A 25320-nucleotide genomic window follows, 5' to 3' on the forward strand; every position below is an offset into this window, starting at 1 on the left:
AAGGACCCACCTCTTCAACCCTATCCACACTATTGATCTTCCCTTTAAAAAAACAAAACCCCAACATGAAGAGAGATAGATTCAAACGGGCGGACATGTCAGCCATCCAATGGCACCTTTAAGACCCACCAAGACTGGTTCAAGGCGTGAATGGGGGTTAAAGGTGCCCCTGCACGCCAACCTTGGTGAAAAGAGAAATGCAGATTTTTTAAAAAAAACAAACGCAGTCCCCGCCGATGCAAACGACCAGCGTCGCCACAAAAACGCCGCGCGGGACTCCCCCGGGGCCTTCCACGGCATCCTGTCCGACAGAGAAGCCCGTTCCCTCCCCCGGGACACGGAAGAATGGGCCCGCCCACTCTCACCCCACCGGGCGCGATAGTGGTACGGTCTGCCGGGAGGGGCGGGGAGCGCGGCCAATAGGAAAAGCGCTTGCTCGAAATTCAAATGCCGGAGCCGAAGGGCGAGCCGGCGAAATGGCGGACGAGGGGGCCGTGACGGTGTGCGTGCGGGTGCGGCCGCTCATCGAAAGGTGCGTCTCCGGGCGGCGGTTGCTCCGGCCCCCTTCGGTGGTCCCCAGGGGGGGGGGGTCAGCCCTGCGGGGGTCGATGGGGCTGCGGAAGGGCGCGGGCGCTGTTCGGGCTTCCCCCCTCCCGCCCCTCTCTCTCTCTCTCTCGTGGGCTGCAGATATTCGGGGCGCCCCTGCTCGACGCGTGTCGGGCTGGTTGTGGGAATCTGCCCCCTTGCGCGCGTTGTATGCCTTGCCTGGGTGGGGAGGCTGGGTGGGGTGTTAAAATGTGCGGGTGGGAAATAGAGGGTGGCGCTTGCAGGGCTGCTTCTGCCCAAGGCTGTTGGGCTGTTCAGGAAGGAGAAGAGTTGGTTCTTCTATGCTGCTTTTTTATGCCAGAAGGAGTCTCAAAGCGGCTTACAGTCGCCTTCCCTTTCCTTTCCCCACAACAGATTCCCTGTGAGGCTGAGAGAGCTCTGATATTAGTGCTAGGTCAGAACAGTTTTATCAGTGCCCTGGGGAGCCCAAGGTCACCCAGCTGGCTGCATGTGGAGAAGCAGGGAATCAAACCCAGCTTGCCAGATTAGAAATCGACGCACCTAACTACTGCATTAAGTGAAAATGAGTTCTCGTGGGCTAAAAAAAAGCTCTGCTGCTAGGAGTCCCAACCCACAGGTTGCTGCTGGAGATCTCCTGGAACCGCAACTGGTTTCCATGTTAGAGAGATCTGTTTAGGGTTGCCAACCTCTTGGAGGGACTGCATATTCCCAGAATACTGTCCAGTGTGGTGTGTTCTTATGAGGGGGGCTGTGGGTCAGCGGCAGGGTGGGCGTCTGCTCTGCATGCGGGAGGTGCCATGTTCAGGTCTTAGTATCACCAGAGGATCAAATTGTAGATGACATAAAAGACCTTTAACTAAGACTGTGAAGAGCTGGTGTCAGTCTGGGTAGACTATAATGCCCCTAATGGACTGATTCAGTCTAAGGTGGTTTCATGTGTGGTCATGAAATCTGCAAACAATATTGTGTACTAGATTCAAGTGAGTAGCCATGTTGGTCTGAAGCAGCAAAACAAATTTAGAGTCCAGGGGCACCTTTATGACCAACAATTTTTTATTCAAGGTATGAGCTTTTGTGTGCACATACACTTCCTCAGATACAATAACATTGTAGCTGGGGAAGTGTGCATGTACATAAAAGCTCATACCTTGAATAAAAATTTGTTGGTCTTAAAGGTACCACTGGACTCTACATTTTTAATATTGTGTATTCTTTGGTCTGAGCAGCCAGCTTCTATTATTCTAAATGTGGTGGGTATTTTCCTCCCCCTGCTACTGAAATAATATAATGACTGTCATTTGTCTGTTCCTTAAGAGAGAATGCAGAGCTGGGAGGTAAAGAAACAGTTGCCTGGAAAAGTGAAAAATGCAACATCTCTCAAGTGGATGGAACAAAGTCCTTCACCTTCGGTAAGCTCTTGGTAGACATTAAAACACCCAAACCACTGGCAGGTACACAAAAGGTGAGCTGCCATGGCAAGGCTAGGACAGAATGATGCTTTGCTTTTCCCACACCTTCTCCCACTCCATTCAAGTGAGAAGGGAAAGGGACAGGATCCAACCAACAATAAGGGATGATAAAGGCTTTCTAATTAGGAAGTCTTGGTTGAGTTATCCCAGTGAGATCTTTCCTTCTAGCAGCATTCAAGCAGTTCAGCAGGCCTTGTTTAGTACCATTGTTTTGGAGTGTCCTTCCTGGTGCCTGTCAAGCCATGTTCTTAAGTTTGCTAGAATCTGATCTTCTTTGGGCTAACTCTTTGTCTCTCTCTTTCTCAAAGATCGAGTGTTCCACTCAGAAGAAAGTACTGTTGACGTTTACAAAGAGGTGGCAGATCCAATTATAAAATCTGCTGTGCAAGGATATAATGGTATCTTTTAAATGTCAGTCCATGTGCAAAATTGCAGTCTATGTGAGTATTGGTCTGCGCTAACTGTTACGAATCCTCCTTAGGCACGATTTTTGCATACGGCCAGACGGCTTCAGGTAAAACCTATACGATGCTGGGCACAAAGGTTTCTCCAGGAATTTTACCCATGGCAATTGAGGATGTCTTCAGAACAATCTGTAAAGTAAGTTTTCTGCCACCTTTTATGTTTAAGATCCTTGTGTAAACCAAAGAAATATGAAACCAGAGTTGGCGATGAAAAAGCAAGTGGCGCATTTCAGTGGTGGTCTTGTTAGGGCCTTAGAGTGTTGATCATCCCACTGCAAAAGCAGAGCTTAAAGACTGAATACTGGCCTATGGTTCTTAATGTCTTTCTTGTGTTTTTTCATATAGATTCCAGATAGGGAGTTCTTACTCCGTATCTCATATATGGAGATTCATAACGAGACAATAAAAGACCTGCTGTGTAGTAGCATCAGGAAGAAAAAGCCTCTGGTAGTTCGGGAAGACATCAGTGTAAGTAAATAAAGTTGCAAAAAAATTAATTTCTGGGCTGTTTTGATGTCATTTGTTGTGCCCTGCCCTGAGCCATATTGGAGGGCAGTGTATAAATAAAATTAATAATAATAATAATAAAATCATTTGTATTCTTAAGCACCCTTGTAAGATGGAAGGCAAGATGCTGGCCCTCTTGTACTGCTGTATATCTTTCAGTCTGACTAGACCAGGCTTCTGCATTTGCAACTCTTCATGTTCTTAAAAATGACAGGGCTGTGCCATTGATTGCCTCCCAGTCCTATATAAATGCTTGTTCTGTATGGCATAGAATGAACTGGTGCCAAATGTAGTCACCTGAAGTTATATCAAGTGATGGAGGAGGAGGAGGAGATATGCCGCTTTTCTCTACCCAAAGGAGGCTCAGCGGCTTACAGTCGCCTTCCCTTTCCTCTTCCCCGCTGCATGTGGGGGAGTGCAGAATCGAACCCGGCATGCCATATTAGAAGTCCAAACCCCTAACTACTACACCAAACTGGCTTAAGATGTGCCCAGCAGCATTGTGAACAATCACAGGAAGGATCTCAAGGGCCATGCAGCACAGTTCCAGTTGCTACCCTGCTGTCATGTCCACTGGCTGAGGTCATCTCTGCCTTTGGAAATTAGGAAAGTGTCCTCCAGCAAGGGTCACTTCATGGCTGTGTCCCACTTAAGAAAAATAACCAAGAGAAGTTTGCCTGGTGTTCCCTTTATCTAGATGCTCGCTAAAATCTGTTCCCCCCAAGTGTTTGGGTATTTATTTCTTTGTCTTTGTGGTTTCTTAATTGTATGGAAGTTGACATTTGAAGGATGTTCTTTGAAGTTGTTGCAATGCTACAACTTAGGATTTACTTGTTATGTGAATACATTTTTTTATTGCTATTGACACAGGCTGCTCAGAGGGTCGGATGCCTTCTGTTTAATTGGTTGAAATAAAAGAGGCAGTGGGATTGTGCTTCTCAGCGCAGCAGTACCCCATGCCAAAGGGCAAACCTCGCTTGGGGTATGTGTGCTCTTCAAAGGAAAAACCTTTATTTTTGTCCCAGTAGGCATTCCCAAAGCACTTCTCTTGGGTCCCAGCATCAGTTCAATGTTTTTTCCCCAGCAAAGTTTCATTCAAAGTAACCTGTTAACAAGCAACAGGTCCCACTGTTTTGAAAAAGAGACTCTTCCCTGACATTCAGCTGTCACCCTTGCAGCAAAAACAGTGATAACACAGTAGAGAAGGTCTTGTGCATGTCATACAAGAATATTCTGACTTCAGAATTCTCTTGTAGAGGAACATCTATGTGGAAGATCTGATTGAAGAGGTGGTGGTTTCTCCAGAGCAAGTCATGAGCTGGCTACAAAAAGGCGAAAGTAAGATTTAATGCCTCAGGTGGCTGAACAAAATTCTGAAGCCCATTTGCACAAGCTTTGCACCTTATATGAATTAGCATATCTACTCCTTTTCATTGTTTTTAAACAGAAAACAGGCATTATGGAGAGACGAAAATGAATGTAAGAAGTAGCCGTTCCCATACAATCTTCAGAATGGTAATCTATCCTCGTGGCTGTTCAGCATGTTGTGTGTTTAATCCCCACCCCCACCCCCCAGTGGGAGTCAAGCAGTGGGTACATAGATCAGGTTGGATCTCGGTGGTTCACTTGGACTAGCTTGACCCTTGTTCCTGATTCTCCACATGGTGACCTCACTTCCTGACATTTTGTGGTTTCATCTGCTTTGGGGTGCTTGGGAAGCTGGTTTGGCTTCCATCCCAGCAGGTCTGAGCATGGCCCTGTAAACAACATGCTGTAATTTGATCATGGATGGTGGGAGAGTTCTACCCATGATGACCGTGTGTTGTGCTGAGCGGACCACTGACTTTCCAGTAGGGAACTTGCGGGGGGGGGGAAGGATGCGTAGACCCTCGCTCCCACCTGTGCTTTCATAAATGCAGGTGTCCTGCCAAGTTACCGGAGTCACTGTTTTGTTCTGTTTCCTTTGAAGATAATTGAAAGCAAAGAGAAGACTGACGCTTCCAATTCAAACTGTGACGGCGCTGTCATGGTCTCCCACTTGGTGAGTTTTTTGAAAGATCACATTAAAGTTAGAAGCAGGCTTGGGTATGGCAGCAGTTAATAATTTGTACGTGGCAATATGCTTGAAAAATCCCCATTGGCTGCTTTTGAATTTGATCTTGAGCAATCAGAGCCCAACATCTGCTTCAAACACAGAAGGGGACAATCAAACCGCTGAAGGTTAAACGAGGGATGGTGCAGTTCTGAATCGCTCTGACATACCAATCCTATGTATGTTCACTGAGGAAAAAGTTCTATGAACAATAACAAGAACTTTGCTCTGGATAAAACATGCTGCATGCTGAGATACTTTGCCTTGGAATATGGAGTAAACTCCAGTTCTATTTTATACCGAAGCCAGCTATGATGGCTTAATCTTAAGTCTTACCTTCTTGGTGCCTCTCAACCAATAAGGGCTGAGCTGTTGGGTCCCAGCACCCAGTCAGTGTGTATTTCTGGCCTGCATTCTTGAGGTGATCTGGAAGGTAGGTAATTGTCAGCAGCGACAGCTCTAAGTGTTTGCCCCTTAAAAGAGGGAAGCGGATTTCATCCCCCTTCCCTCGAGCTGTAGACTCCTAGTCTCTAATCCTAGAAAAAAATCTGCTTTTTAAATACTAGCCAGGTGGCCTCTGTCCTTACAAAAGACATGCACCCTCTCAAATCCCCAGGGGTGCCTGGAACCCACTTTGAAAAAACTGCTATTATTGTATAATTCCTCGGATTTGGTTTCTCTCATTCTGCTGCCACTATCTGACATGTATTTGGATTGTCGAGTCCAGGGGTAGTCTAACTGCAGCCCTCCATATGTCCATGGACTACGAATCCCATGAGCCCCTGGCAGGAGCTCATGGGAATTGAGGTCCATGGACATATGGAGGGCTGCAGTTTGACTACCCCTGGTCTAGTCTCTCCAGTAAATGGTGGGAGCCCACATTGAATCTCAGACCTCTGCCTGAGACCCTGGGGAGCAATTGACTATACTGGCTTTGACGGGCCAAGGGTCTGATTCAGGGTTAAGGTAATGATTCATGTGTCTCACATGTCTTTGCAGAATCTGGTAGACTTGGCAGGAAGTGAGCGAGCGAGCCAAACAGGCAATGATGGTATGTATGTACCTGCTGCTGAACTAGCGTTTTAAAGAATGTTTGTATCCATCTCACATTTGCTATATCACTTAATTTAGGCCTGGGCAAATGTTGTTTGGTTCTAGGGCCCAGCCTAAAAATTGTAGGACCATAATTTTCTTCTTTTTAAAAGCAGCATGAATTGAATATTAGACCCAGTACAAAAAGGTTAAGGAATGAAAACAAAGATTACATACAAACACGCAATGGCTAGAACTTTGTGCATTTATTTGTATGACCTACAATAAAATGTGCTGATGCAAAAGGATAAAAACTTTCTCAGTCTGTACCTCTCCTTCAACTAGCTCCTGTTCTACAGCGCATTGTCAGGGCAGGGTCCCACAATCCCAAACATATTTCTTTCAGTGGTCAAAGGAGGGGGCACCTCTTTTTCCTCCCACCCACCCCCTTTTTTTTTGCCGGATGAAATGTTGGTTAGATGTCATCTGTATAATCACAGGCCTCCTGGTTGATGTTGCAATACGATCTTTGCTTAAAATATTAACTGCTGCAATGAAATTTCTAAGCATCGTGGTGCCTGGGATTTGTCAAGCCCTGTCTTAATTCTGACATTTTAATTCCACTCTTTAAGTCTACAATGAAACGGATAGATAGGGCAGAGGGAGGCTTTGTGTCACATAGCTTCATTTCCATGGTGGGTTGACACTGGTGAATCATTGTACTGTTCCTAAACAAATGGCCATTGGTTGGAATTCTAAAATAAGCCACTAGGGTTGCATGTTGAAGTTTTTGGGCTCCCTCAAACTCATTTTTGGCACTGTGACACAACACCATTTTAGCTACTGGTACACAATCAACACCATTTGAATTCCTAGGAATACGGCTCAAAGAAGGATGCAATATAAACCGGAGCTTGTTCATCCTGGGTCAGGTCATCAAGAAACTTTGTGATGATCAGTTTGGGTAAGCACAAGAATAATCTCTTTTACTGTATTTTAAATTTAACCAAGGTGGCTTTTAGAAGGGTTTTGCCGCCGCTAACAAGGAAACTTGAATTCCTTACTCCTGTGTTCTGTCTTTTCTTTCTTAACCAGAGGCTTCATAAATTATAGAGACAGCAAACTGACAAGAATTTTGCAGAACTCTCTTGGTGGGAATGCTAAAACTGCCATCATCTGTACAGTTACTCCAGTATCTTTGGAAGAGACATTGAGCACCCTTCAGGTAACCCTGGTTTGGAAAGAGTTCTCAAATTGGTATATTTAAACTATTTTTACTCTGTTTTATGCAAAAGTCAGACACCCTCCCCACATTTTGAACTCTTCAGCCCTGTTGGGCATCTACCTCATTTTCTGCTTTCACAAAACCTGTCAGCTATAACTGATCTATTGCATTCAGACCATGAGACTTAAGCGGACAATAAAATGGAGGTGGGATTCTTCTGCCCTTGCAGGTCACCCACCTGCTTTGTTTGCGTCTTCTTGCTTGTGGCAGAGAGGGGGGGATTGTATGCAGGAGGAGGGCTTGTGGGGGAGGGCCGTTTCTGCTAATAAGGCTCACTGGTCTTCCTCTGTCTTTTTCTGCCCCTTCTAGTTTGCTAGTACAGCAAAGAAGATGAAGAACAGCCCCAAGGTGAACGAAGTTCTGGATGATGACGCCCTCCTGAAGAGATACAGAAGAGAAATAGAAGACCTCAAGCGACGCCTAGAGGAGGTAGGCATCAGTCCTCCTCAGAAGTCTCAAAAACGAAGCTCCCAAGCTTCAGGAAAAGATTGCAGGAAGCTGTGTCACTTTGTTAGACTGGGATCACCAAGCATTTTACAAAACAGTGCACAGGTTTTTAGGTTCCCCCGGATGTACACAAAGCTTGCACTTCTGGGCAGCAGTGGGCGTGGACAAGATCTTGGGATACTTGTGGGCTGTAAGCTAAATATGAGTAGGCTTTAGTCTGCAGCTTGTAGTATTTTAAACCAGAATATAGGTTGCAGTTTTGCCGCTGGCTGGTTCAGTAGTCTTCTACTTTCCCCCTTAATTCTTATAGTGCACGTTTGGGAGTCGTCTTGATGCATCCATTAATTTGAGGTGCCTTCCCTTACAGATCACAGACAGCAGGTTATGCCAGCCAGGCAGACAAGATCTGCTTTTAGATGTAATCTCTTACTTCTAATGACGGGCCGTATCAAATTCCCCCAGGAATGTATGTCATACAAAGACACTGCCCTTTGGGGCACTGCAAACAACCACTGAAAATGGGTGGGGGGGGTTTAGTTGCTGGATTGAGTCCCTGCCTCATCTGAGTGGACCTTTATCGCATGTGCCATGAATATTCATTTTCAGGTTTCTTCAGATTCTCACACCAGAGATGAAGAGAAGGACCAGCTTGCCCAGCTCTTGGAAGAGAAGAACTCGTTGCAAATACAGCAGCAGGACAGGATAAGAACCTTGGCTGAGATGGTGGTGACTTCGTCCTCCTTTTTGCGAGAACAGGAGCTGAAAGTGAGCCTTGAAACCTGGGTCTTGGCAGGGCCTTGATCAAGTTGATTGCTACACTTGGGGAGGGCCATCCCGACCGCAGTTTCCTGGGAGAAAGCCCCCCCCCCCGGGTTACCCCCTGAGTGGACGCACTTAGGATTGTTCTCTCAGAAACTGAAATTTTGAATTTTTGTATGATCACACACAAATATTTTAATAAAGCAAAATAGGAAGTCCCGTATAGGTCTGTGCAAAAACATTCTAATAAGAACAAGCTATAGCAGGATGAAAGTGCAATTTCATTTCAATGTACATTCTGGGGCTTTTGGATGTGCTACAGTCCATATAAACGAAGGGGCCATGCACAGTTGCCATATACTGAATTAGAGCAATGGGTTTTGAGGCAGGCTTTGAAGTTCCCGGCCCCAGGGAAGCGCACCTAGCCTCGACCAGGGCCAGGGCCTTTTCTGTCCTGGCCCCGACCTGGTGGAATGAGCTCCCGGGAGAGCTGCGGGCCATGCGGGATTTGTCAGCTTTCCGCAGGGCCTGCAAAACGGAGCTCTTCCGCCAGGTCTATGGTTGAGGCTGGGGTTGGCAAGGAAGATCGGCAACCTCCCCCCCCCCTCCAGGTGTGAACAATAGATTGACTTTTGGACCTCATTTCCTGCCCCTCCGGTAGTGAGGATTGGGGGGAGGGGTGTTTTCTGCCATGTTGTGATTTTTATGTCTTTTAACGGGTGTTTTAATGGGTATTTATTGGATTTTGTAAATAAATCAAATATAATAATAATAATAATAATAATAATAATAATAATAATAATAATAATAATAATAATAATAATAAGTAGCAGCTTGAGAGAACTGGCCAGGGCTCAAATCTGTCACAGAGCCCTGTTGAAAGTGTTGCTTGCTTTGTCTTGTGTTGCTTGACACTATTTTTGTTGTTGGCAGTATAATTTTTGCGTTTCAGGCTAGAAAGAAGAGGCGAGTTACCTGGGCTCCTGGAGCATTAAGCCACAGCAGGGAAATATTCTCAGAAGACTTCCCTGAAAGGGCCAAAAGATTTAAAGCCTCTCTGTCGGCCTTATCAGAGATGGAAGAATGTAAGCGTGTTTCTCTGGGAGAATGTGAATATCACAGTATTCTAAATGTGTGAGCAAGCTGTTGAGATGCGAGCTCGGTTGGTATAGCGGTTAATAGCAGTGGCCTCGAATCTGGAGGACCCGGGTTTGATTCCCCAGTCTTCCTCCACATGCAGCTGGCTGGGGACCTTAAGCCAGTCAGTTCTTTCAGTGCTGTCTCAGCCCCACCTACCTCACAGGGTGTGCGTGTTGGGGGGGGAGACTATTGTAATCCGCTTTGGTACTCCCTCGGGTAATGAAAAGCCGGGTACAAAAACCAACTCTTTTCCTACTGCATGCGCATCTAGTTGAGAAGAAATTTAGAAATCTGGATTACATTGATAAATAGTAGGTGCTCATTTGCCTGTGGTGCAACTAGAGTTAAATTGGTGCTGCTGATTCAGAGTGTATCGTTATACTAGAGCTAAAGAGTCAAAGCATGAGTCCTTTGCTAGCTCAGACGCCTAATTGCTGCCTTAGACTCTTAACAGCAGTCCCCCGGCTGTATGGTTGATCTGAGCTACGTGCAAATGTTATTGAAGCTTAACGCTGGCCCAACAGGTCGTCTCTGGCATTCCTTTTTTCTTCCATGATGCAAACCTCTCAGGTTCTACGTGTTTTGCTCTTGAATGCTCTCAGGCTGTTGCGCAGAACTGTCTTTGTGTTAAGTGTGCGAAGTTGGTTGTCTTGCTGGTAAAAAGTCTGTATCTTGTGTGCATAGCTGTGTCTTCAGTATCCTCAGAATACGACGATCCCTGCTTGGCTGTCAATGCCACAATTCCGGAAGAAGAGTGGATTCCAGGGCCTGAAATAAGTCTGGTAAGCATGCCTGGAAACCGGCCTGTTAAGAGAGATGGGGCTCTGTTCTCTACAGTGGTGTCTGTGGACGGCTGTAGGTGAGTTCAGCCTCTGAGCTACCAGTATTCTGGGTTTGATCCAGGCACCTTATTCACTCACTAGCCCAGTCCCCCTCCATAGAACAGCTCCTGTCCTGCAAGGCTTTTGAGCATTCAGGTGCCATGATCCCTAACCGTGTCCCTGGTCAGGAGGTCCTTTTTCGCCAGCAGAAAAAAACCTGCTGGATCGCGCTCGATATCCCTGAGACCCCCAGGTTTAGCAGAGAACAGAGTCTAATTGGAGTGGGAGGGAAAAGACAATTAAGACACTCATTTAAGTATTTTTCTAATTCTAGCTTCATAAAGATTTTGCAGATTCCGTCATCCTCTGTGAAACTCTGGCAGCAGAAAGGGTACGTCAGCTTAGTGGTGTTCAGGAATTAATCTAATGCCCCAATAAAAAAAAACCTCTTATTCTAGGGTGTGTGTGTTTTAACTGTGCAGGACACTGCTATAACTAAACAAGAAGCTACCCAAGCACAGCTGGAGACCTTACAAGTAGAAAAAGATCAGCTGTCGCATGAAGTAAGGGAACTGACAGAGAAAATCGAAACCAGTGAATTTATGGTTCTTGAAAAGGAAACCGTAATGGAACATGAGGTAAGAAGGTGGGCTAAGACCTACTGAGACTCTTCTCGTTTAAAAGTTTCATCGTGAAATGTCCGCCTTCTCTGTAAACTTGGCACAGATTTCTTTGAGCTGCAGTGCCTGTCTCAACATGACCACACAGCAGATGCGGACCAGAAGTCTAAAATTGTGCTCTTTGTGCATTTCACCAGCCTGTATCAGAGCTAGGTTTCAGTCCATTTGCACCCTGGAGTCCAACAAGGTTTTCAAGGTATAAGCATTCAAGACTCCCTTTGTCTGAGGACTAAGGAAACTTTGATTCTTGAAATCACAGAATCACGGAATCATAGAGTAGGAAGGGACCTCTAGGGTCATCTAGTCCAGTGGTCCCCAACCTTGGCGCTGGGCCACGGCTCCCTCTCCCCGCCACCCCCGCAGTAAAAAACTTCCCAGGCCACAAGCTTGCGGGCCAGGAAGCTTCTTACTGCGGGAGGGGGGGGGAGAGGGAATCAGGGCCGCGCATGCGCTATGCGCGGCCAAAATCTCGCATGCGCGGCCCAGCTGTTGCCCTGCCGGTCCCCAGCCTCAAAAAGGTTGGGGACCACTGATCTAGTCCAACCCCATGCACAATGCAGGAAAGTTTATACCTGGAAAATATCATTGGTCTCCAGGGTGCTACTGAGATAAAATCTAGCTCCTCTACTGTAGACCAACACAGCTACATTCTTGAAACTACCATCCTGTATCCATGCTGAGTTCTGTCCTTGCTCTCTGAAAGGTTAAGAAGTGGTAAACTGTGTTGACGTCAAATTGTTAGGAGGTATTTGGTTTCCTTGCACTCCTTTCCTCTGTGGGCTGTCTTTTCCTGTAGCTGCAGCTTCATTCCTTTTTGATTTCCTAGTGGCTTGGTGGATCTAAGGGGAAGCTGTGCAGAACTTCCTTGCTTTTGGGGTGAGGTTGACGGCTGGAAGGGTGCTTCCTAATGGCATGTACGATTTTGCTTCAATTACTCCACAGGTGCAACTAATGCATGAAATTTCCAACTTAAAGGCTGTAATTGCAAATGCTGAAGGGTACAATCAAGATCTCCAGGTGAGCTGCTGGCCATCGCCTTGCAACAGAACAATGAGCATATTATTCTCCCCCTTCCTTTGCTAGCAAAAAAAACCTTAGTCTGTTTCAATTTTCACATGACCATAAGATACCACCTTCAGCCTTCTGGTTTTAACAGCGTTTCCCGTGTCTATTTCCTGGCATTTGTTGTTGTTCTTCCTTGCTTTACAGAATGACTTGAAATCAAAAGAGTTGCATCTCAAGGAAAGAGACCACAAAATAATAACATTGGAAAAACAAATAATCGAGCTAAGTAGCCTTCTGGAAGAATCTCGGAAGACAGCAAGTACCTCCCCAGTGGTAAGCTCTAGACAGATTCGTTCTGAGTTCACAAAGATAAGGCGGAATACAAATCCCGGAATAAATAAATAATTAGTTGAATGAACAGGAAAATCGGCATTGGGTCTGGGAATTTAGAACTAGGTTTTCACTGGGAGGGAGGGACTTAGACTGAAGTTCTCCAAAGAATAACCATTTTCAAAATGTTGCCTTCTGGGAAGCTCTTCCTTGTTGGCATGTCTATGAGTAGTTTCTGGCTGCCTGGAGCCACTCCGAGCTTTATAAGATTCTGTCAAGCATTTAAAGATGCAGGCTAAATTTGCATAGGACTTTGACTAGGCATTTGGGGGCTTCACTCTGGCCTGTGCAAACCAGGAGTACTCAGCCCTTCCCATTGGCCAATAGGTTGATGGGGAAATATCAGTTGTGATTCACAGCTGTCTGTGTTGGTTCCCCCCCTGTCATGTATTTTTTTCTTCAGTCATGCTTTAATAATACCGCTTCTGTCTTCTCACTGAAGAAATCTGACTGGCTGTGGTGTTGCACCAGGGTTGCCCAAAAATCTAGTTTGAAAAACAACACACGACACAAACTTTATAGGTACATAAAAGGAACAATTAAAGCCTTAAGTTAAACATTTTAGTCATTCCACAAGATAAAGTTCCATAAACTTTTTAAAATGTGCTTCTCATAGTGGAAAAAAAATCATTCAGAAAGGGGGTAGTACTTTTCTGGTTTCATCTGTGTGAGGTATCACCTCTCTAAGTGGTTCTTGTCTTAGACAATACTTACAGGAACTTGGGACTCTTGCTGTGAAAGTTTGCTTACATCTAAGATCTACTGAACTTGCAGGATCTTATTTAACCAGTTTCATTTATCCCCGATTCCTAGAGTTCTTGCATGTGAATATTACATTACAATCTGGCGAACCGGGTTTGATTCCCCGCTCCTCCTCCACATGCAGCCAGCTGGGTGACCTTGGGCTTGTCACAGCCCTGATAATGCTGTTTTGACCAAGCAGTAATATCAGGGCTCTCTCAGCCTCACCCACCTCACAGGGTGTCTGTCACGGGGGGAGGAAAGGGAAGGCGATTGAGAGTCCTGGTAGAGAAAAGCAGCATGTAAGAACCAACTCATCATCATTTATTATTATATTATTATTATTATTATTATTATTATTCCTTCAGGGAACTTCAAGTCAAGCAGTGGAGGAAATGAAACGGTCTCTCAGTGATGCCGAGATAGTAGCCATGGATGCCAAGAAGGAATCTGCTTTCCTTCGGAGTGAAAATGTTGCACTAAATGAGAGAATGGTGAGTCTTTCTAGTAGCATTTTGTTCATGTATGTAGAACTCTACAAAAGTTTCCTTGATTTTTTATCAGAAGAAGGAACCTCAGCTGGGCTTGGAGGAAAATTTCCTCTTTACTGTGTTGCATAGAGGAAGAGACACAAACCGAAATGTATTGGGAATAGGCTAATTTATTAATCTTTATATCCCAGCTTTCCACTTGGCTCAAGTCAGGTGTCTTTTTGTCTATGTCTATGTGGTGTTTCTAGGAGCCATGGCTCCAACCAATTTATTTATTTATTTTATTTTATTTATCATACTTCTATACCGCCCTCCCCGGAGGCTCAGGGCGGTTTACATTATAACAGAGAACAATACATAAAACAGTCTGTAGAACATGTATAACTAATAACTAATAATTGTAACCAAATAACAACACAGTATAACAGTAAACAATATAGTAATACAAACAGGTCCAGGGCTTATTGATGGGATTCTGAGGGGGGGAGCAGGGGCCCTTGGTCGCTGATTGATTACGTCTGGTCTCCTTCCAGGTGGTTTTAGAAAGTGGGTGGTGCCCAGTAAGAGTGTTTTTTTTTTTTGGGGGGGGGGGTTGTCCAATATTGGATGTTTGATTGGCTGTGCAGACTTTTAAAATGTTGCTTTGGCAGCAGCTGTCACTAGAGTACAAGAATCATCACAGTGACTGAAGGTAAGCTGCAGCGGCCATTTTGTAGCTGGCCCCATTCCCTGCAGCAACTGTTTTGTGGCCGCCATTTTGTGTCTGTATCACCAATCCTTGTCAGAGTGCCAAAGGCACCCACAGGCAGATCTAGACTGAGGTTATGCGCTTCAGCTGCCAAAACAGCCAACGGCACGGGGGGGGGGCATGGTGCCGCGCAACCTGCCACCCGCATGCAGATGCAGAGTTCTGTGCCTGTGTGCGTGCGACACCTTTGACTGAATTTGTATTAATCACAACAGCACCTGCACATGTTTGAAAAACACTAATACATGCATGCCTGGCTGTTCTCCTGGCATCCCCATCCCCACCCTGTACACACACACACACACAGTCACCTTAGTGATGGCACTTGGGATTATGTATTTTCAGAATGTATGCCCTATTTTCCTGCCCTCATCAGCTGACTTCTGCGTATGTTCACAACCTCAGTGTCTTGGCCCCCACCTAGTGGAATGAGCTCTTAGAAGAACTGCTGGCCCTACAGGAACTTTCTGAGTTCTTTATGGCTTGCAAAACAGACCTCTTCCACCAGGCTTTTGGTTGGAGCCAATGAACGACTGAATTTGATGCCAGCACGCAGGGCCCTCCCTAAAGTAGCCCATACGCTGAGTGGGAGATGGGGAGGTAAAAGCCAAGTCCCAGAACCCGGGCGATTACGGGTTTTTAACTGGTTTTAATTGTAATGTATATATGGTTGTGAACCATCCCGAGTTGGAATTCCTGAAAGGGGTGGTCTATAAATTTAATAATAAATTTTTTTTGAAAATTAAAAAGGTGCTTCTCAAAGCCCACAGGGGTCTGTTTCTGTTGTCAGTTCCAAGAAGAAGTTCTCCCAGTGTTTTGCAATTGGCTCAGCCCTCCTGCCCCCCTGATTGCCTCATCTCAGAACTGCAAAAGTACCTGGGGTGACATCGACAAACATTGCTGTGCTTTGCATTCCAGAATATAAATGCATAAAGTAGTAGTGTTTTAATTTGTTCCCCCGTAGGACCAACTTTTGAAGGATTACCACTGCATGAAGAAAGATACCGAGTGTTACAGGAGCCAGTTAGAAGCAGGCAAAGTCGCATACAAAAAAATGCAGTCTGACTTGCAGAAAGAACTGCAGTATTGCTTTCAAGAAAATACAAAGCTGACTTCTCTCCTGGAGGGTAAAGTTCTGAAAGGTAGTATTAGCAAGGATATCTGGCAAACACTTGCTGTGTCATGTTCCCCTCAGCTGTCAGCAGAATGTTGCCTCCCCTGAATATGGCGTCTCTTAGATCTAAAACTGGGCACAGTATTCCCTGAGAGGCATAGACAAGAACACACATACCCTCAATGCCAATGCAAGGGACTTGTGTTTCCATCCAGCATGGTTTCTCAGAGCTGTCTGCTCTAGTAGACTCTGGGTATCTACAATCATAGAATCATAGAGTTGGAAAGGGGCCCTACAGGCCATCTAGTCCAACCCCCTGCTCAATGCAGGATCAGCCCAAAGCATCCTAAAGCAGCTTGTCTTAATTGGTTCAGCCATTTGCAAAAGTCATGCAAAAATGTTGCAGAATTTCCTTCCCGCTCCTTTGCTAGAGATGCCCACCTGAGGGTGTTCAGAAAGATCGTGATCCATGCAATGGTCACTTGCAAATTAGATTATTGTAACTCACTGTACGCAGCGCCTTCTGAAGATCTCCAAGGGTGGGGCCCTCAGAGTCCGAGCCACAGTGGGCGATAGTCGATATCAGACAGACTGCTCTAAGCAGTGGAGCAGCCGACAGGCAGCCAGCAGATGGCTGCCTGACAACCAGTATTAGGCAAAAGACAAAACCCCAGAGGATTAACTGTCATCAAGTTCATCTACATGACTGCCAAAAGAGAGGTGACCTTCATGTGACCTTGGAGGAGTCTGAGGTTAAAGGCTTGCGTTTTTTCTTTTCCTCCTGTCTTGAAAGTAAACTACTGGTCATTTCGAAGTGGGGTGGAGGGAGGCAGAGCTCCACTAAGCCAAATGTGCTAAAAGGAAACAAGTCGAGTATCAGGCACTAGAGGAGAGAGTAAGTGGGATTATGATTATGGGGTGGTGGAAATGAACAATGCCAGGGGGGAGTGCCTTTGAGGGGGCTGCCTTGTTCACAACTACACCACATAGCCAAGTAGGAAGGATCTTTTAGTAATGGACTAAGAGAAAACTGGCCATGTTAATTCAAAGCGTTTATATATCTTTTTGGTCATCTTTACTCATTGGTTCTCCCCCCCCCCCCCCAACAGGTAACCAGTCATCTGTGGAGCTGGATGAAAATGAAGCTACTGCATTATCAGAAAGTAGCCTGAAAACTGACCTTGAAATCTTGCGCAAGGAGGTAAAATAAGTAACATACAACTAACAGCGGAGTGGTAATGCCGTTTCCCATGATAGGGCCTTTTGTAGTTAAGTATACGCCTTCTAGAAACACTTTTGTTGATGCATTAATGTTCTTGGCTCCAACACACACACACGGAGTGTGCAAACAGTTGCTCCCTAGTCATTTAAGAGAACTCTCATTCTTCAAGCACTTCTAGATTAATCCTTTATTGCAACTTGCTTTTTAGGGAAGAAAATGAGAATGGGGGTATTTATTGGGCGGAGGAGGTTTGGGTGCCGCCTACCTTCTGAAAAAAAGGTCAAAGGCTACAAGAAAGAAAGGATTGCTTTCTTCAGGATGAGGAGCAAAACCAACAGCAATTGAGGGGGGGGTTGCATGGCCTTAAAGAACTCTGGATTCAAATCCTTCTTTGGCCAGGGAACCTCGATGGGTTCCCATCTCTCTGTGTGACCTGTCTTCAAGTGCTATTTTGAGTTTTAAAAATATTAGTGCTTTCTAAAGTTTTGCTCTAAGCCAGGGGTAGTCAAACTGCAGCCCTCCAGATGTCCATGGACTACAATTCCCAGGAGCCCCTGCCAGCATTCGCTGGCAGGGGCTCCTGGGAATTGTAGTCCATGGACATCTGGAGGGCCGCAGTTTGACTACCCCTGCTCTAAGCTCTTGGAGAAAGGTGAGATGTGTGTGTGGACTTGCAAAGGGCATCTAGTGATTGGAAGGGCATCCAGGCTTCCATTTCCAGCATAGACACACAAGCCTAATTTAAAAGGCTGAACTTAATATTAAATGGTGGTTGAGAAGCAAAGGACTTTTTAAAATACGGTTTTGTTCTGCTAACAGATACTTGAAAAATCTGAGATGGTCATTTCCCTAACCTCTGAAAGGGAGACCTTGTTGTCTCAGTTAGCTGAGAAGGAACAAAGGCTCTTTGAAATGACTGATGCCCTGACATCTAAAGAGGATTTTGCAAATGCTGAAGCAGAGAGAGAAAAAGATGAAGCCGTCCAAGAGCTGCAACGTCATTGCCAAGAACTGAGTCAGGAACTAGCCGCTGTATCAGAAGAAAACAAACAGATGCAGGGGCAGATGGAATGCTTATCTGATGAGAACCTCAAGCTCCGCACAACCATTAATGAGATGGCCGAAGAGGTGAGTGTCTCCCTTTCTCTCCATTTGTTTCTCCTGACTTTTGAATACAGTAACTATTAGTGTGGGGCCCCTTTTGAGAAGCAGTATTACAAATAGTCTTGCCTTTTATGGCCCAGACTAGCTCAATTTCATCAGACTGTGGCTGCAAAGCAGGATTGGTACTGGGATAGGAAACTACCAAGGAAGATGAGGGCTTCTATGCAGAGGACAACAAAGGCAAGGCACCTCTGCTCCTCTCTTTCCTGGGATCTCCCATGGATGGGGCTGCCAGAAATTGGTTGCAACTCAATGGCACATTACCTCTCAGGGAAGGGGATGGCGTTTTGAAGTGCGTGTCTGATGGATTGTCGGCAGCTGTGCTGAGCCATATTAAAACATGCAGAGGTTGTACAGTCACCCTATTTCAAGGTATTTAACAGAGCAAAAATCAGTGGCAGATCACTTTCCACAAAGACCAGCAAAGGGGGCACATTGTTAATTGAAATACACAGATTCTCCAGACTTTAGCGAGCCGGTTGGCCCATTTGTATTATGAAATGATTAGCTACAAATGAAAATCCTGACAGAAAATTCAACGAAAGGGAATAACCACTAAAGAAAAGGTGCTTACTTTGTAAACGGGTATTCTTAATGCAGACCCCGTTTTGGCTCCCTTATATTCATTTTTGGAACATAGAAGGGTTTTAATTTAATTTTGGGGAATGTATATTTTTGAAACAAGAATTTACACTGAGAATAATCAGGAAATAAATTTATTTTTCGCCTGTACTTCACTTTCTGTTCTTTTATTTGTTGTTGCAAGTTATCCGGCAAGGCCCAGGAGCTGGAGGTGAAGGACCTGGAACAGGAAAAGCTTCTCTGTATGGAAGAAGAGCTCAATCACGTCCGTCAGGAACTGAACAATGCGGAGCAACTCAAAGATCAGCTGAAGGCCTGGGAGTCTAGGGTGGAGGCTGGGGAGGTGGAGAAGCTGGCCCTAGTTCAGCAACTTCAGGGCAGAGAAGAAGAAATTGGTGCTCTGGCCCAGGAAAGAGATGAGCTGAAGCAAATGCTGGAGGCGGCTCAAAGAGAGAGAGATCAAATTAAAGATGACATAGAAGAAACAGTGGCCATGGTAAGTGAGCCAGAAAGCATAAAATGGGGGGGGGGACGACTCCAAAGCAGATTTACAAAGCTTTGCAAGAAGTCTTGTGCGTCACACAAACTCATACATGTGTTCCAACGTTTGCATGTCAAAGAACATCGAAGCACAGAATGAACTGCGAAATTCTCAGACTTCTCTGAAGCAGTGCGAAAAAGAGATCAAAGAGCTGCAGGTGACTGTTTTGAAAACAGAATCCCAGGCTGCAAGTATTCAAGAAACGTTGGAGACCACCATTAATGAACAGAAGATACAGGTAAGAGACTGTTGCTACTGCCATTTAGTGACGCTCTCATTGCGTCAGGGAATTCTGGGCACTGGGACAGCAGACCTTCAGGCAAACGGCAGCTGTGTTGCAGTCATTGCTGCTAAGTCCTGTTCTCTGCAGAAAGTTGCTGTAAACCAACCTGAATGCGCTTACTATTATGCTACTAAGTTTTTTAAAAAATAGCATAAGACTATAAGAGCCTGGCTGAATCAGACCAATGGTCCATCTAGTCTAGTGTGCTCTCTCATAGAGCAGCCAACCAGTTCTTCTGGACGAACAACAAGAGGACAAGCAGGCCAAGGCCTTCCCCGGATGTTGCCTCCTGGTGCTGGGATTCAGAGGCTTAGTACATCTGAATCACTCACCGTGGCTAGTAGCCATTGACAATCCTCCGTGAATCTGTCTAATCCCCTTTTAAAGCTGCTTATTCCTGTGATATTCTGTACCATACGTTTATCCCTCAGCATGACATCCTGTGCCATTTTTGAGCTGTAGACATAGATGAATAGATTTGTTATTAACGAATCAGTAGATTTGTTGGTAACAAGTTGGAGTAGAGTATCTTACACAGTAGTGGGTCCGAGGGTAACCTGGTCTCCATAATTGTTTGAGTAAGTGATATAATTGGTAACAAATACTGAGATACTTTCAGACAAATCCAGTAGAGGGGATACAACTCTGCATACAATGTAGAACACTTGTAGCATTCAAATCTGTTCATTGAAAGGATGTCTATTTAACAGCCATTCAAAAGGTTAAAAGCCTGAGTGAAATGTTTTTGCCTGGTACTTAAACAGTACAATAGGTATAAGGTAGGCCCCCAGGTCATTCCACAAGTGTGTTGCCACCACTAGTCTGTGCCTCAAGTGACAACTTCCGGCTTCCATTTCAACTTTCTGTGAAGTCAAGCTTCTCCTTCGGTGGTGATAACTGGCCAGCCTACTGTGAGAAAAATCTTCACCGCATGGGGGTTAAGATATCAAAGCTCCTGTTTCTAAATTAATGGTCCTGTTTTCCCTTTCGGACTAAATCCCATCATCACAGGCTAGGTTTGGAAATCCTTGCTATGTCTTTCACACGAAGCATGAAGAATAATATTCAGTTGAGCTCTTGAAGTTCAGCAGCTACAGGCATCAACCATTAAGCAGGCAGGCAGACTTTTCAGCAGGAAGAAATGCATTTGAGGAAGTTCACATGTCTGAAGATCTCACCAAGGTTCTGTGAATATCTAGCACCATGGATATGAGTGCAGACTTTGTCCTCCTGTCTCGGTATAATACAACCAGAGGTTATGGATGCCAAAATGATCTATTATTATTATATTACAGATATTGAAATTAACAGAAGATTTTGAACAGGCCACCCTGGAGAAAAATCAGTTAAGTGCAAGAGTCACTTTACTTGAAGAAAATGAGACTCGGTTAATGAGAGAACAAATTTTCTGTCTAGAAGAAGAGAAGACTAAGTTACAGCAACAGCTGGATGCTCTACAAGAGGAAAAGCATCAAAGCCAGGAAAGCCATCAGTTGGTAAATGTCAAAACTTGTAGATGGATCAGTTAAAGTCAGGGGCCTGCTATTCAGAAGGGCCAGCGATAAACTAAATTATTCTTGCCTATTTGGGAAGAAATGAAATACCGGCAGCCACTGCAGCATTTCAGAGCATGGCCACCATGACTGTACCCTTAGTTATATCTATTAACTTTTACACAAGGGGCTTTTTAAAAAGCAGGTGATGCCCTGTGCGTTTCTACCTTTTGGATGAGGCAGTTTGAATAAATGGGCTACAAAAAAACCCTAAAACCCTCTTCCCCAATATTACAGAAGCCACTACATTTTTAAAATGCAAACTGTCTTACCTTGTCCATTCAGAACTAGCATGGTCTAGTGGTTAAGAGCAGCAGACTCTAATCTGGAGAACCAGGTTTGATTCCACATTCCTCCTCCACATGATGCCTGCTGGGTGGCTGGGCCAGTCAAAATTCTCTCAAAGCCCTCTCAGCCGCACCAGCCTCACAGAGGTGCCTGTTTTGGGGACAGGATGGCAACTGCAAGCCATCTTTGACACTCCTTAGGCGAGAGAAAAGTGGGGTGTAAAAACCCAACTTGTCTTCTACCCGTGATTACTGTTTGGCCAGCAAATTCAAATGGAGAGCTAAAACATCTTGTAAGCTTCAGAATAAAGTAGACTTTCCAAGCTTGCAGTCGGTTCAATTCAGTGCCAACTTAACCTTGTGCCATGTTTTCCCCACAAAGTTCACCAGCCACGGACAGGGCTCACCAGCAAAGGGTTTGCAAGAGGAAGAGCTCAGTGGCGTGAAAGAAGAACTTGCCCAAGCTCTTCAGAAGCTGGGTGAAATGGGAGAGCAACTCAAATCCAATGAGTCCAAAACGGAAGCAGACAGGATGGCAATGGCTCAGGAGCTTTATAACCGAGAAGAAGCAGTTAGCTCTCTAATTAAGGAAAGAGATCATTTGAGACATCAGCGAGACGCTCTCCAGCTAGAGAGGAATCAAGTCCACGAAGAAATGCAAGCAACTCAATCAATGGTAAGGCAGAATTTATTTCTATTGCTATGTCTTGTAGAGCAGCACATGCCACATATCAGAACAAGGGCATGTGGCCTGTGTCTAGAGTCACCTGCTGCATAAATTCCTCCTGTGCAAAAGAGTATAGAAGCACCGGAAGAGATGAGAGAGGTTGAGAACTCCTGGACACCCTAGAATGCATTTTTCCATAGGTGTGGTTGATACAAATAAGCTTTAGCAAATGGTAGGAAAGGCCCTGCTCTTCTTGTGTGGCCGTCTCCCAGAGACCACTGAAGACGTGTGGCCATATCCCAGAGACCACTCCTATCTACATCTTACCTGCTCTACAACAGCAGCATTCCCAACCCCAACCCCACCCCTCTGAGTTCAGATTCTGCTCTTGATCAGCTCTTCCTTTCCTCTGGTTTTTTTTCCCCTGCTCTTTAAAAACCTGGGCATCAGAGGCAATTAGGGTTTTTTAAAATCTTATTTCATATTCTTCAGTTGCATCCCTCAAAGCATGACAGCCAGATGCTTTTCATAACTTCTGGCTTATGATGTCACCAGAACCTTCCTCCCTCTTCCCCATCCATGTCACTTAAGGCAGAGTTCTAGGTTGAGATCCGAACAACCTGGGTGGGGAGTGGGGTACATAAAGCAGTACCTGGACGAACAACAAGGCAGTGGTCTCGAACCAGCAAGCATTGGTTCTAAATTGTTTTTTAACCCGTTCAAGCTGTCCAGCAAGGTCCAAGAGCTGCAAGACAAGGAGAAGGAACACGAAGAGCTTCTCCAGATGTTGAAAGAGCAGCACTCTGGGGAGGTCCAACAGAACGAGAGTGAAATGCACCATCTGCAGGCCCAAGAGTCCAAGCTTGAGGCGAGAGAGAGAGAAAAACCGGAAGTGGCTGAAAGACTTCATCACGGTGAAGAAGAGAGGAAATCCCTTGTCCTGGAAAGAGATGACTTGAAGCAGATGTGGGAGGCTGTCCAAATGGAGAACGAGAAGCTGGAAGACCTACTAAAAGACACCACCCTAAAGGTGAGCAAGGACACGCTGCCAAGACCCTACAATCCATAAGATTTGTGGTTCCGGTCAGTTGCTTTATTACAATCCAAAATCGGATAAAGTTTCGTGACCTGAATGTAGTGGGAAGTGTCAGTGTTTTGATTTCCTTTTTATGAATCCCCAGTTGCCCCCTTTGTCTTGAAGGCTATGCTCTTTTCAGAATGGGGAAGGCACTCCAAAGGAGACTGTGCAGAAGGAGTGATGGACTGGGGATTCTCAGTCCCCTGAAGCTGCTAGAACAGCCTCAGCAGTTTGGTTCTGTGCACTCTGAAAATCCATTCCACGCAATAGACTAGTTCAGGGGTAGTCAAACTGCAGCCCTCCAGATGTCCATGTACTACAATTCCCATGAGCCCCTGCCAGCGAATGCTGGCAGGGGCTCATGAGAATTGTAGTCCATGGACATCTGGGGGGCTGCAGTTGACTACCTCTGAACTAGAGTGAATGCTGAGAGCAGTTGGGCCCCCCCCCCCCCCGGTCACTCGGTAGAATGAACTTTGTTCTGGCTACTGATTTGGCCAATTTGTGAAGTTCTTTCTTGGTTAGGCAAAGCCTGGTTGGAGTCTCCTCTATAATTTCCCAGAGAAGAGAAGCCCAGATTCTCAACTAGGGTTTTGTGAAACTGGGGTTTCTTGATGGGCCCTGGAAGGGTTTTCTGAATGGGTGGGAATGAGTATGCTGTTTGTTTCCCAGTGACAGCTGCAGGCTAATAAGTATTGGACAGGCTGGGAAGGGAGGTTGAAATACTGCCAGATTAAAACCTGGCTGTTACACAGAGGTAAGCAGGTGATTCAAGGGGGCTCCTTCAAGTGTAACTTCGGGATTCCATCCGTGATAAGACCTTGGGAAGACCTGTAGCTCATGCATGCTTTTTTCATTACAAGTGTGTTACTTTCATGCCTCAGTGAGAGGAAAAGAAAGGGCAGAGTTTGAAATCTTTCTCAAGATGTCCCCTTTGGTAGAATCTGGGTCTGAACAAGCCCCAAAGGCTGATTCTGAGCCGCCACAGAACAAACTCATAATGTTGCATTAATGCTGAATGCTGAATTTTTTTTTAACCTACTAAAGTTGTCGAGCAAGACTCAAGACTTGGAAGTTGCAGAAAGAGAGTTGCTCCACCTGAAAGAACAGCTCTGCAATGAAGCTGAACAGAATCAGAGTGAAATGGGAGGGCTGAGAGAGCAACTGGGGATCCTGGCATCCAGGCTTGAGGCTAAAGAGAGAGAGGAACTGGAAATGGCTGAGAGGCTTCAGGGCGGTGAAGAGGAGAGAAAAGCCTTAGCCCTGGAATGGGAGGACTTGAAGCGGACGCAGGAGGCTCTTCAAATTGAGAAAGAGACGCTCAAAGAGCAACTCGAAGAGGCCACTGCCAAGGTAAGCAAGCCTATGCAGCAAAATGGAAGGCTACCACTGCAGTCCACAAGATTTGTGAATGCAGCGTAGTGGGAGGGGTCAATATTTTGCTGGCCAGATACATAATTCCATTATAATCCTCCAATTCTGTCAACTCTTACCCAAAGTTACAAACGTCAGACTGCACTAAGGGTCCCATTTTTCAGATTCAAAGAAAATGCTTTCCTTGAGTTACAGCTAACCAAGCAATAGTTAGATAACTGTGTTGCTGTTTCTTACACTGAAAGGGCCTGGAGCTGCAAGAGAACCTTGAAAACGCTAAAGGCTCCCTCAAAGAATACCACCGTATGGTAGAAGAACTGAGAGGTGAGAATTCTCAGGCTTCAGAAAAGGAGGAGGATCTCCGCCAGACTGCTGAGCAGTTGAAGCAGAAGGTAGGAGCCTGCTTGCCATTTCCATAACAGCCTTTGTAGAAGTTCTCAGTCGTTCTTCTTTGAATTGAAGCTCCAGTTGCAGGAGGGCTCTTGTGTTTTCCCAGATTAGCATTTTATACCGGTCACTGCTGATTTTTGCGTCGGCTGCAGAAAAGGCAGCTGACACTCCGGCTGTCATTTCAGGACAGAAGTGCCAATTTCATTTCACGGTCTGTCTTTGACTTCAAGGTTGTGGACGCTCAAGCAGAGGTGGAGAAGCTGGTGGAGAAAACAACATCTCAAGAGCTGCAGATTTCGTGGCAGGAGAATGTGATGGATGAGCAAGAGAAGCAGCTTCGGAAACTAGAAGCGGAGCTTGCAGAAGAAGCAGCACAGCTGAAGGAGAAGGTGAGGAGGAAATGACTCGCGGCTGCCTGATAGGTTGA

At 45.5% G+C, this 25320-nt stretch overlaps 1 protein-coding gene across 4 annotated transcripts in view; it reads left to right on the forward strand.

The window, feature by feature from the left end:
- The first annotated feature begins 210 nt into the window (after positions 1 to 210).
- CENPE (centromere protein E) overlaps positions 211 to 25320 on the forward strand; it is a 40659-nt gene continuing 15549 nt past the window's right edge. For 2 of the 4 annotated variants that reach the window (XM_077300738.1, XM_077300739.1), the window contains exons 1-31: positions 211 to 532; positions 1882 to 1976; positions 2345 to 2434; positions 2518 to 2636; positions 2846 to 2968; positions 4264 to 4345; positions 4455 to 4522; positions 4977 to 5048; positions 6099 to 6150; positions 7008 to 7095; positions 7227 to 7356; positions 7726 to 7845; positions 8470 to 8628; positions 9575 to 9707; positions 10447 to 10544; positions 10918 to 10974; positions 11066 to 11221; positions 12206 to 12280; positions 12473 to 12601; positions 13768 to 13893; positions 15603 to 15780; positions 16862 to 16953; positions 17794 to 18102; positions 18905 to 19216; positions 19341 to 19499; positions 20840 to 21040; positions 21767 to 22060; positions 22776 to 23081; positions 24177 to 24482; positions 24749 to 24895; positions 25124 to 25282. In XM_077300738.1, the coding sequence (XP_077156853.1) occupies positions 237 to 532; positions 1882 to 1976; positions 2345 to 2434; positions 2518 to 2636; positions 2846 to 2968; positions 4264 to 4345; positions 4455 to 4522; positions 4977 to 5048; positions 6099 to 6150; positions 7008 to 7095; positions 7227 to 7356; positions 7726 to 7845; positions 8470 to 8628; positions 9575 to 9707; positions 10447 to 10544; positions 10918 to 10974; positions 11066 to 11221; positions 12206 to 12280; positions 12473 to 12601; positions 13768 to 13893; positions 15603 to 15780; positions 16862 to 16953; positions 17794 to 18102; positions 18905 to 19216; positions 19341 to 19499; positions 20840 to 21040; positions 21767 to 22060; positions 22776 to 23081; positions 24177 to 24482; positions 24749 to 24895; positions 25124 to 25282 (4731 nt within the window). In that variant the 5' untranslated portion in view covers positions 211 to 236. The remainder of the gene's footprint in view (positions 533 to 1881; positions 1977 to 2344; positions 2435 to 2517; positions 2637 to 2845; positions 2969 to 4263; positions 4346 to 4454; positions 4523 to 4976; positions 5049 to 6098; positions 6151 to 7007; positions 7096 to 7226; positions 7357 to 7725; positions 7846 to 8469; positions 8629 to 9574; positions 9708 to 10446; positions 10545 to 10917; positions 10975 to 11065; positions 11222 to 12205; positions 12281 to 12472; positions 12602 to 13767; positions 13894 to 15602; positions 15781 to 16861; positions 16954 to 17793; positions 18103 to 18904; positions 19217 to 19340; positions 19500 to 20839; positions 21041 to 21766; positions 22061 to 22775; positions 23082 to 24176; positions 24483 to 24748; positions 24896 to 25123; positions 25283 to 25320) is intronic. The other 2 variants (XM_077300741.1, XM_077300742.1) reach the window with 2 other exon arrangements.

This window comes from Paroedura picta, chromosome 10 (assembly GCF_049243985.1).
Source record: "Paroedura picta isolate Pp20150507F chromosome 10, Ppicta_v3.0, whole genome shotgun sequence".
Classification (NCBI taxonomy): domain Eukaryota; kingdom Metazoa; phylum Chordata; class Lepidosauria; order Squamata; family Gekkonidae; genus Paroedura; species Paroedura picta.